The following is a 12,641-nucleotide window of genomic DNA, read 5'->3' as shown; positions in this document are numbered from 1 at the left end:
TTAATGGTGAGGATGGTAGGACTAGGTTACAGAAGTATAAATTTTGGCAGGGTAGGAGTCATCTTCAACTTAAGACAGTTTTATTTTTCTAACAGAGTAGTGGGCCTTTGGAATGGGTTGTCTTCAGATGTGGTGAAGGCAGTAAATTTAAGTTAGTTTAAGGGAAGGCTTGATAAATAACCAAGTGATAAGGGCTGGCTGCGAGTTCTTTTTTTTGTAGTTTTAGTTTAATTTAATGGATGGGACAGTCTAGATGGACCAGTAGGACCCTTGTTGTCCCTAAATATTGTTAAGAGAAAATCAAAGGTCACAACTTGTTGTTGGGTAATAAATTTCAAGTATTTGTTTCTTTATTGCAAATACAATTTAAATATATACATGTAAAGTTAATTCCTTATGTATAGTCTGGAATATTATAAAAATGTAAGTATACAAACTGAAAAAAAAAAAAATGGATACACACATAGAAAATGGAGAACTCAGACACCCAAAATTTCAGCCCTAGACCTTCAGCATCTTATATTGTGTTCTATGGTGCGAGGATTCAGATAATTTTTGAAGGAACCCAGGCTCATGTCTGTGTTACTGTTTAGTAATTATGTTGTGTTTAATAGATGTTTCTTGATGTTTATAACAGTTTTGGGAAAAAGAGCATTTTTTGAGGAATCTTTGTTTTGTGAACACTTTCTATTGATGCCACAAGTATGAAGTTTTAAATATATAGATGGGGCATTATTAGAGAGACTCACTTACCAGTGTAACTGATATAACAAACCAATATTTCTTTACAGGAACCTATTCTGTCAAAGTCACAGCCTGCATTTCAGTATAGTAGTCATGTGAGTCTTCAAGCCCCCAGTGGACACATGTGGTAAGTTTTGTTAGAAGTCACACGAGTTTTCAAACCTCCTGTGGACACATGGTAAGTTGTTAGCAGTTACAACCTACTTTTCAATGTAGTAACAATGTGAGTCTTTAAACCCAAGTGCATACATCTGGTAAGTTTTTCTCAGAAATCACAACTTATCTTTCAATATACTAATCACATGAATCTCCAAGCCCCACTGGACACGTGGTAAGTTGTTAGCAGTTACAACCTACTTTTCAATGTAGTAACAATGTGAGTCTTTAAACCCAAGTGCATACATCTGGTAAGTTTTTTTCAGAAATCACAACTTATCTTTCAATATACTAATCACATGAATCTCCAACCCCCACTGGACACATGATAAGTTTTCTTAGCAATCACAGACTGCTTTTCAGTACACTACTCATGGGATTTTCCAAACCCCCAATGAACACATTTTTAGCAGTCACAACCTGCTTTTCAATATGGTGGCCATGCGAGCCTTGGTTCCCAGTGGACGTGTGGTAAGTTTTGTTAGCAGTCACAGCCTGATTTCAATACAGTAACAATGTGAATCTTCAAGTCCCCAATGAACACGCATAGTAAGATTTGTTGGCAGTCACAGCCTGCTTTTCAGTATAGTAGTCATGTGAGTCTTTAAGCCCTGCATGGATACATGTGGTAAGTTATTAGCAGTATTAACCTGCTTTTCAGTGTACTAGCCACATGAGTCTTCAAGTCCCCATTGGACACATGAGGTAAGATTTGTTAGCAGTCATAGCCTGCTTTCCAATATAGTAGCTATGTGAGTCTTCAAGCTGCCAGAGGACATACATGGTAAATTTTATTAGCAATCACAGCCTTCTTTTCCATATAGTGGCCATGTGAGTCTTCAAGTCCCCACTGGACATGTGTTAAGTTTTGTTAGCACAGTCTTCTTTTCAGTATAGTAGCCTCATGAGTCTTCAATTCCACAGTGGACACGTAGTAAGTGGTTAGTAGCTTCAGCCTGCTTTTAAATATACTGGCCATGTGAGTCTTCAAGTCAGTAATGGACACATGAGGTAAATTATGTTAGCAGTCACAGCTTGCTTTTCAACATAGTAGCCATGTGATTCTTTAAACCCAAATGGACACATGAAGTAAGTTTTGTTAGCAGTCATAGTGTGTTCTTCAGTATAGTAGCCATGTGAGTCTTCAAGCCTCCAGTGGACACACGTGGTAAGGTTTGTTAGCAAACCCCACAGTGGACCCATGTGGTAAGTTTTGTTAGCAGTCACAACCTGCTTTTCAATGTACAGGACATGTGATACTTCAAGTCCCCAGTGGAAAATGGTAAATTGTTAACAATGATAGCCTGCTCTTCAATATACTAGCTATGTGAGTCTTCAAGCCCTGCATGGACACATGTGGTAAGTTGTTTGCACTACATCATTCAATGTACTGGCCAGGTGAGTTTTCAAGCCCCCAGTGGACACACCTGTTAAGTTTTGTTAGAAATCACAGTCTGTTTTTCAATATAGTAGCCATGTGGGTCTTCAAGCTGCCAGAGGACACATGTGGCAAGTTTTTTTTTAGTACTCATAGTACTTTTTAATGTACTGGCCATGTGAGTCTTCAAGCCTCCAATGGCCACATGTAGTGAGTTTTGTTAGCAGTCACAGCCTGCTTTTCAATATAGTGGCCATGTGAGTACTGAAGCTTCTAATTGATGCATGTTAAGTTTTGTTAGTAATTACAACCTACTTTTTAGGTTTGCTGTTTCTTGAATATTTAGAAATTGAATTTTTTTAAACTTCGTACATAAAAATGTGCAAATTTGTAAGAATTCAAAATAAATCTTTGGACTATGAGTTTTTATTATCATTTAACATCATATGTACTCTTTAGGGCATGCAGGGCTTCCTAACATGAAACATTTAGCAAATGTATTATTTCTTTAAAACATTCTTTGGTATTATAGAAATATATTAAGTATGTAAAGTTCAAAGGAAAGATTAAAGCATGAGTTTCTAACAGCATGGTAAAGTAAGTAAAAGAAAGTGGGGTTATTAGAAAGCACAACTTGTATGAAACTCATACAAACTCCTGAAACATTTAGTACACTAAGACATCAAAACCAGTATTTGAGAAATTCTTTAATGCTGTAGGTTTCTCTTTCAGCATTTACAGTGAGTCATACCACTGTATCTATTTGTCCACAAATATATATTCAGTTTTCTGTCTCTTTTGATCACACAGAAACACTAAACAGTCCTCACTACAGGTAAGAGTTTCAATTGTTTGTTATCTCACATAGGTGGTATAACATAACCTGTTTCTTTAAAACATGCAAATTTTTTTAATGTGACACATTTAGCAAATGAACTATTTCTTTAAAACATGTAGGTTCTTTTAATGTGACATATTTAGCCTATGTACTCTTTAGAATGTACATGGTTTCCTAAAATGCCACAGTCACAGGCTTTCTCTTTCAGTCATGAGGGTGTTTTAATGTTACAGTCAACCCCATATTTTGTTGTTAAATAGTAGCTCAAGAATTGGTGGTGGATGCTTTTTACTAGCTGCCTTATGTCTAGTCTATCACCTACAAATTAGGGACAGCTAGCATAGATAGCCCCTGAGCAGCTTTGTGTAAAATTTGAGAAATAAACAGGATTAGTTTTATTGTTTCTTTAGAACTTGCAATCTCTCCTATAGTAATACATTTCAGAGAGGATTTTATTATCCCAGTATAGCAAGTAGAAACATCTACTGTGTTGACATACATTGTGTTTTAATTTAAGGGGAACATTCAGTATGGAAAGAGAAGATGGCTATACCTTTGATTGCAGGATTCCTCCTTTCTCCCTCGAGAGTAAACAAGATCCCTCCAGCCCATCCTCTTCTGACTCCTGAGATTTTGTAAAGACTGTGTTGAATGGGAAGAGCTTGTTATAATTGACTTAATAAACAGCAGTTACTAAATGTAAAATGGGCTTCTCTGTTGCAGAATATTATAATGTACTATGAAAAGTGTACAGTTTTGTTTTGTGTCTGAATATCTGAGGCTTACATCTTTTATGTGTTTACAGATTTATAAATTGTCCTCTTTGGATAATTATTGTACCTTCTCAACAAAAATATTTCAGGTATCTCTCTTTATTATATCTTCAAAAGATGAAATTGTTTATCACATTTTTCTGGAAGTTTCTCAGCTGTCTGAAGGGAAGTTCAAAGATGTTTAATTTTTTAAATAAACATTTTCAGGGGAAAAGATAATTTTCTATTATAAAAACAAAAAGGGGTATGTATTCCTTTATTGCACTGTCTATGTAACAAGAAACTGTATTATATCAGAATACATAATTTGATTATAAGAGTTAATAAATTTTATGGAACATTGCACATGATTGTAGATATTTTCATCGTCTTCATAGATAGCCTATTAATGATTTTAAGAAACCAAAGTGTGTATAAAAATAAATCTTTGTTTAGAAAAGATCACAGGTAGAAGAACTTTTCATTGGATATTGGAACTCATCAGAGTAACTAGACTTGCAATGACCAAAGCTAAAATAATTTTTTTTGCAATATTCTAAAGGTTTTAAGTGCCTAATTTGATTATGTTTGTTAAATCCCTTGAAGAAACTACAAAACAATCTAATGTTAGCATACTGGTTAAAATGATAACTAAATATAATAATAACAACAACTAATAATAAAGACAATGGTTGATAAAATGAAGAACATTTTTATTTACAAAAACGTTGAACAATTTGGAATACACTTATCTCAGGATGTTTCCAAGTCATTAAAGGCCTGGTGGTGTTTTTCTTAATGACTGAAAAACATCCTTAGGCATCCTAAGATTATTCTAAATAACTTTACTTAATCCTCAGCCAGTTGGAATCTTGTGTAATTTGCAATTGTATTAGGTCTATTACAAATTTGCTTCCCAATGGCAAGTCCAAAGGCTTATAATGCTTAAAACCGGGTTTTGATACCCATGGTGGGCACAGCACAGATAGTCCTCTGTGCTTAACAACAAATTATTACACATTCTATAATTGTTTACTTCCTATTGTAACCGAATATTTCAAGTAAATTAATTATTAATGCTATTATAACATTAGTTAATAAATATCTTTATATTATTTTATGACTTTGCTGAAGATGGAATAAATGTCTTCCAAAATGTTTGAAGCTTTTATAAATAAAAATGTTTTCCATTTTAACAATGGTTGTGACTTTTATTAGACTCTGTTTTTCCTAACATGAAATCATTGCCAATAATAATAAGTATATCTAAATGTGTAAAATAATGTAAAAACGTTGTTATGATAGTGTGCAAAAGTTAAACTGTATAACAAAAAGAAACTAGCCCTTTTTCAAATTGTACATGGGAAGTTATTGTGGTCAACATTGTTTTGGAAAATATGTAGCTTTTTAAATATTTTTTATGTTAATTGCTTATATAATGGTCTTGTATTTTTTTGTTTGTAAAATGTCATTTAGTTCAAAAATAAATCGACAGACTTTAAATTGTGGCTAATGTTTGAGGTCCATTTTATTAATACATATCAAAAACATTTCGTAAAAGATAATTGGAATTTGTAATGTTATAGCTATGATAAGGTAAACGTTTGTTGTGAAATTATGTCAGCCTCTTTTCTCCTCAGTTCATTGTTATGAAAATCAGGCATCTGATGGTCAGATGTGACTTGAAATGCAAGTGATTGTTCATTCAACCTGTATGATATTTATTAGCCTTATGATCTTGTTTAATGTCACCTGGAAGTGAATCATAGAGTTTAAAGTGTTCCACAATTCTTATGGTCCTTGGCTAAACTTTACAGAGAAGAATTGTGTAAATGGAAGCCAGGCAGTTACATCAGGATGTTGTGAATTGGCTCAAAATGTTTATAGCAGAATATGGAACTGCTTCCAATCCAATGCTGCATCTGTTTGGACACCTAAAGAAGGCAGAACATCATTCACTGTTACCTACCTTTTAATTCTGACTTGCTGCAGTTTTAGAGTATAGAATCCCAGATTGGATGAGATGTTTGTAGCAGTATCAGTGGATGCCTAGAAAGATACTTCACAAGACAAGCCTGTATGCTAGATACCAAGTGAAGTGCATTCTGGAAATAGCAAGCTTCCCTGTAATGGTGCCAAAAACATGTCCAGTATACAAATAACCTTTGAAGTACTCTTCTTAGTATAGATGATTCATGCTTCATCCTGCATTCAAATAACAGAAATAAGAGAAAATCCAGAATCAGATCTACCCCATTTTTATACAGGAATGTGATCCACATGACAGTAGTGAAAATATAAGCAGTAGATAAGCATAGGTGAGCATAAAGACCTCTTTTATCCTGTGGAATGGTACCATTAATGACACATGGATGATTATATCCTGTAATCCTTTGTGCTTCCATATGGTTGTGCAGTTGATCTTGACTTCAACCTAGTTGCTTGAAGCATCATCCTTCTTTTAAAAAAACAAAACAAATTTGGCAACTGTTCAACTTCTTATTTAATTTTGTTATTTTTGTTGCCTATGCAGTTTTAACTATATTTACCTTTTTCTTACAGGTGACCATGCCTACCTTTTTTATGCTAAATTGCTTTAACACTTTTCTTTAAGAAGAATAGTAGACTTTTAGTCAATGATAATGTTCACCTGTCTTTTGAACAAACTGATGACAATATGGGCAAAAATATTAAATTAATTTCAGTACATAAAATGGAAAACATCTTTGACTTTTACCATTTAATAAAATAATCAATTCTCTGCTGTACCCTCATGTATTGTTTACAAGTAATGATATCAATCAGTACCTTGTTTGTAGGTGCTTCAGCATTCATGTTGTGTAATGAATGGTATTGTTTCTTAAGACTCATAATGTAGGTAAATTAATATGTAGAATTATACCTGAACTGTTTTCCATGTTAAAATACTTTTATTTGCAAGCTTTCAGCCCTCTTACTGGAACGTTCATTGGGCAACAAGATGAGGAATACTGCCTAAGTTTTCACTAGTAAAAACTGAAGAAGAAAAATCAGAATTTAATAACCCAGCTATTTCACAACCATCAGATACAAGCCTTCCTTTATCATCTCTCAAGAACCCTACCTCCATCATAACATTTTCTTTACCCATAACGTATTTAAAGAAATCCTTACTGTTACTTTTACATTTTCAGACATCCTTTTTTGATGTCCTAATTTCCTGTTTCTCCAACTTTCTTGATCTTCTATAATCTTCTAAGTCTCCTATCATACTAGTCAATTTAAATTTCTTAAATTTATGATGTTTTTCTTTAACTTTATCTATTATACTCTTTGTGAACTAACTTGGTTTTTACTTGCAGCTACCCTTTTCTTTCTGTAAGGAATACGTTTACCTTGAATATTTAAAAACTTTAAAAATTTTCCACATTGTGATCAGTGTCTCCAAATAACTCAGCTGCCAAATTCACAAAAGATAATTCTTGTTGAATCCCTTCAAAATTTGTAGCCAAAATATCATTATTTCTAATTTCCCTCTCGATCATTTCTATATCTAAATTGAACAGTAAATATAAAATAACATTGTTTCTAGTACATTCCTTTACCAATTGGTGAAGAAAGCCATCTTGAACAGTTTCCAAAACCCTTTCTCCCTTACCGTGTGTCTGAAATTAAAATCACCTATAATTATGACTTCATTAACAGCTGAAATCTTATCCTCATTGTAAAGTTTCTCACTAATTTCATCAGTATCATTTGGTGGTCTGTGACAAATTCCCACTAAAAGCCTTTTCCCCTTTTGTCAAATTATAGAAACCCAAATGGATTCAATCTCCTTGCTATTATCTTTGATATCCTCAACTTCAACAGGATGTAGCTCACATTTTATATATAAAGCCACTACTACCCCCTCTTTAGTACTCTATCCCTATTAAATAGCCTGTAACTCTGTATCAAAGAAGTTTCTCTCATCAAAATCATCTATATTTAACCATGTTTCAGTTATTCCCATTAAATCAAAACCCTCCATTCCCAACTGGCCCGGCATGGCCAAGTGGTTAAGGCACTCGACTCGCAATCTGAGGGTCGCGGGTTCGAATTCCTCTCACACCAAACATGCTCGCCCTTTCAGCCGTGGGGGCATTATAATGTGACGGTCAATCTCACTATTCGTTGGTAAAAGAGTAGCCCAAGAGTTGGCGGTGGTTGGTGATGACTAGCTGCCCTCCCTCTAGTCGTACACTGCTAAATTAGGGACGGCTAGCGCAGATAGCCCTCGTGTAGCTTTGCGCGAAATTCGAAAACAAACAAACCATTCCTACCAATGCTTCAAAGTCATTATTTTATTTCTTATACTTCTATCATTACTATAGTAACAATTAAGCCTACCCTTATAACTACTTCTATACTTATTTCCTATGCTAAACTTTTCTCTCGTCATATTATTTTTACATTTAGTTTATCCTGGCCCTCACCACTATCTAGTTCAAGTTTAAAACTTCCTTTACAGCTGAGTTAATAGCCACAGCAAACAAGCCAGCCTCTATCTTATTTAAATGTAAATCACCATTCTAAAAAGCTCCATTCTTCCACTGAAATGATCCCACAAATCCAAACAGCTAATCTGCTCATCCTTACATACTAACCTAGGCCAAGTTTTAGCATTTAGCCCTTATAACTTTGTCCCCACAGTTAAATCTGGGCAATATCCCTAACAAAATTAAGTTATGACCTATTTCTTTAAACGCCTTTATCAACCCCTTGTACTTATTAATTAGCTCCTCTGACCTACCTTTCCATACATCAATTAGTCCCTACATACACCACAAAAACTATCTATGCTAGCACCCTTTATTATATCCTCCATCTGTGCCCCTGGGTAGCATAATCTGATTCTTTACTCCCTATTTACTCCTCAGACTATCCTATGCACATGCTTTGTCAAGGAATCGCCTATAACTATAACCTCCTTGTCATTCACATCCTTCTCTCACCCTTTTGTTTTCTTTCCCTCCAATAGTTCGTCTGCAGAAGCCAAGAGCTGAAATTTGTTGCTCAATAGAATAGGCTCATTACAATTAAATTCACTAGTTTAACCCTAATATTACTCTTTCTAACTATTTGAAAGTCATTGTTGATGTATTCCTTGCATGTAAAAGCTTATTCTTCTCTTGAAATCCTGCTGCCATTTCCCACAGTCTATACTTCTTTTTTATATATTGCCTCTACTTTAAGTTTAAGTTGAATTATGATATTAATAGCCTTCAACTTACAAACTCTACATACAAATTGCACATCTGTATTACTAGCTTCCCTAAAACTAAAAGTACATACCAGTTCCAAGTTCCCAATGAAAACCCACTCATTTCGCCCATTACACCTAACAAACTGTGAACTCTTGAAATTCATACACTAGTCATACACCATTGAACTTATACCTATAACCTGAAAATATTTAATACTACTACCAGTAGCCTATTGTCAACACTGTTATTGTTAAGCCTAACGGTTAAGAACCAATTACATTATTTATCATTAATTAATAAATTTCATCTTTTTAATTATATAGAATTTAATAGAAGTGACGATAACTAGTCTTTGCTTTAGACGTAATCATAATGTTAATAATACTGTTACGACATCAAGGTCACGTGACTAGTATCACGCTACGTCATTCTCGAACTTTCACGTCTTTTCCTTAAATCTCGTGATCTTTCTAGATATAGTGTAGTCTTCTATATATAAGATCGGCCACGAAGCGACGGGAAGGTAATGAGTAATTGAATGTATGCGGATAGAATATTGTTGGCCACGTGAGACGTGAGTTATAGCGTTGTTGTGGAGCGACTGTTGAAATTAAGTGTATCGTAAAGTTGTATTCGGAAAGAATAAACCAGTTTTATTTATGAAAGGATTTGTGTCGCTAAAGTTTCGTCGGAACGAATTTACGGAAAATTAACTAACGAACAGAGACGTAACAATACAATGTTACAATGGATCTAACCTCTAAATTCAAGTAAACAATCCTTAAAACACGAAGAGACATTAAACTAATTTTAGATAGTATTTATTTAAGAAAAAACAATGTATTTAACCTGTTTTACGATTTACCAGTAAGTTGAAATATACCTTAGCCTAAAGTACCGTTACACGTACTAAGCCTATTTTAACATTGTAGTAACATTTGCACCACTAAACTCTAAGTTAAAATTTTGACCGTCTTACTTATATTTACCAGTCTTACTATATCTAGTTATCATTGTTTTATTTAACCCAAATTACTATAAATTATAATATTAATATTAAATACTTTTCAGAAATCCATAAGAACTTAATTTCTCTCTTCCGTAGCGCCCTCTGTTTCGACTACAGTAAGTGGCTCTTTAACTTTTAAGGTTGAGATAAGTTGTACAATCTTCATATAGTAGACAGTAATGCTGATGATGACAAAACCTTGTCGAAACGTTGTACATTTGCTGTTATGTTAAATTTATATTACAGTTTTTCTTCATCACCCGTTCAAGCTGTCTCCAAGCGTTATACAGAATTTTGCCCCTTACATCATCTGGCGTCATGAGCGGGAGGCGAATGGGAGATAAATTTTGCAATCCATATGTTTGAAGGAAAACGAAGTTTGAAAATAAAAAGGATAACGACACTTACGATGAACAACACTATTTGTTTGTTTGTATCAGAAGGGTAGCAGATAAACGTTTAGAAATTAAACAAATTATATTTTCAGTATCTAAAGCAAAAATATAAATAATTACATCAAACATAGGTAAATTACTAAAATACATTCCTACATTAACGATAACTTAATGAAAGCTAAAACACATAAAAAGTAGAGGAGTAACAACAAAAATAATATTATAACAATATTGTTACGTCTTCGTTTGTTAATTAATTTTTCGTAACTTCGTTCCGACGAAACTTTAGCGACACAAGTCCTTACTTAATAAAACTGGTTTATTCTTTCGGAATATAACTTTACGATACACTTAATTTCAACATTCGCGCTAAAACAAACGCTATAACGAACGTTAACTTCAACAATACTCTCTGACTGCAGATCAATTACTCATTACCAACACACACATTCTGTCACGTTGTCACCCTCTTTTATATACCAGACTACCCTATATCTAGTAAATGCTAGATCATTCGCCAAGGTACAGGATAGTTCTAGAAACGTGGCGTGACACTAGTCACGTGACCTCGCTGATGCAACAATATTAATGTGCAATTTGAATGAAGGTTGAATGTTATTAAGGGGTGGAGAATGCCGTTTCATGTGGAGGATTTCTTTAATCAATAATTCGAGATCAGAGGATATTGAAATTTTATAAGTTAAGCTCGTGTCCTGTTTCTTTACTATGTGGCTTATAGAGGAAGCACATGAGTTATTCAACTTTTTTGTGTTGTTGCTATCTGCTTGTTTGTTAATTTCCAGTAGAAATTATTTTCGAGTAACTTCAGCGATACAAGTCCTTTCTTGATTAAACCAGTTTATTCTTTCTCCATACAACTTTTAGTAATACACAGAATTTCCACAGTCACTTTAAACTTTTATAACACACGCTATAAATCACAGTGATTCACACACTTTACTTATGCTCCCTACTGTTTGCTTGACTCAATTATCTATCTCTTCAATCTATCTGCCGATCGTGCTGGTTTTTCTCGCCAGGCTTATATATTAAAAAGAGGGCGTCTCGAAAGCACTCGGGCCTTCACGAATCTTCGAGAAACTCCAGCACGCATGCTTCCAGTGTGACCTCCGCTGTCGTAACACCACCCCTTCCTTAGTATTGTTCGTCCCAAACAATAGGCACTTACATTTAACCAATAGGTAGCTAACAATAACTTGATTAAATGTACAGAACTTACAAACACAAAATTTAATATACAACAAAGTCTCTTAATTTTACAGGACGTATCTTCTTCCACTCTGGTCTCCATCTCATTGGCTTCTGCTTCACATGGGGCTCATCTGCTCCATCAGGAAATGTCCCATTATCGGTAGCAGTCACATCAGTGGTAGTAACTTCATTAACGACTTTACTGTTTTTCTTCTCAAAACTGGGTAGAATTTCTTCTTCAATACTGGCTTTTTCAGGTGACACGTCTTCAGCAGCGTCATTTGTTCAATTGTTCACTTCGTTCCAACTGAAATGTCCTAGAACATGATAATGCCAAAGCCTGTTGGCATGCACCACCTTTGGCTTACCTCACCGAACACATTTTATTTGGAAAGTCACGTCTGAGAGACGATCCATTATGCCATATGGGCCTTCCCATGGAGAAGACAACTTAGGAGACTTCCCTTTGGTCTTCCTGGGATTATACAACTATACCTTGTCTCCTGGTACAAAGCTGACTTCAGTAGATCTCTTATCATAAGATAACTTCATCGAATCAGCAGACGTTTTCAAGTTTGAACGCACTTGATGATGAATATAATCCATCTTTTCAGATAACACTTTCACGAACTCTGACACATTTTCAGGCAACTCTTCGTAAGCTGGGTGTCCTGCTATCAGGTCCACTGGCAACCAAAGTTCCCGACCAAACATCAGCTTTGCTGGAGTGTATCCAGTGGCTTCATGCTCTGCTGTTCTATAGGCCATCAACAATGGAGGGAGTAAGACATCCCAGTCATCTTGGCAGCTATTACAAATTTTGCCAATTCTTGTCCCAGTGTCCAGTTGTCCTTTTCTATCATCCCATCACACTGTGGGTGAAGTGGCATTGTCCTGGTCTTTCGTATGAAAAACAACTTGGAGCATTCATG

At 34.7% G+C, this 12,641-nt stretch overlaps 1 protein-coding gene across 2 annotated transcripts in view; it reads left to right on the top strand.

Annotated features, from left to right (window-relative positions):
* Positions 1-4,398, top strand: part of LOC106463637 (polymerase delta-interacting protein 2-like) — a 40,452-nt gene extending 36,054 nt beyond the window's left edge. For both annotated transcript variants that reach the window (XM_022391180.1, XM_013923685.2), the window contains exons 10-11: positions 792-871; positions 3,634-4,398. In XM_022391180.1, the coding sequence (XP_022246888.1) occupies positions 792-871; positions 3,634-3,745 (192 nt within the window). In that variant the 3' untranslated portion in view covers positions 3,746-4,398. The remainder of the gene's footprint in view (positions 1-791; positions 872-3,633) is intronic.
* The last annotated feature ends 8,243 nt before the right edge of the window (positions 4,399-12,641 follow it).

This window comes from Limulus polyphemus, unplaced genomic scaffold, assembly GCF_000517525.1.
Source record: "Limulus polyphemus unplaced genomic scaffold, Limulus_polyphemus-2.1.2 Scaffold1450, whole genome shotgun sequence".
In the NCBI taxonomy this organism is placed as follows: Eukaryota; Metazoa; Arthropoda; class Merostomata; order Xiphosura; family Limulidae; genus Limulus; species Limulus polyphemus.
The sequence above is the reverse complement of the archived record's forward strand: the minus strand, read 5'-3'. Positions and strand labels throughout refer to the sequence as shown.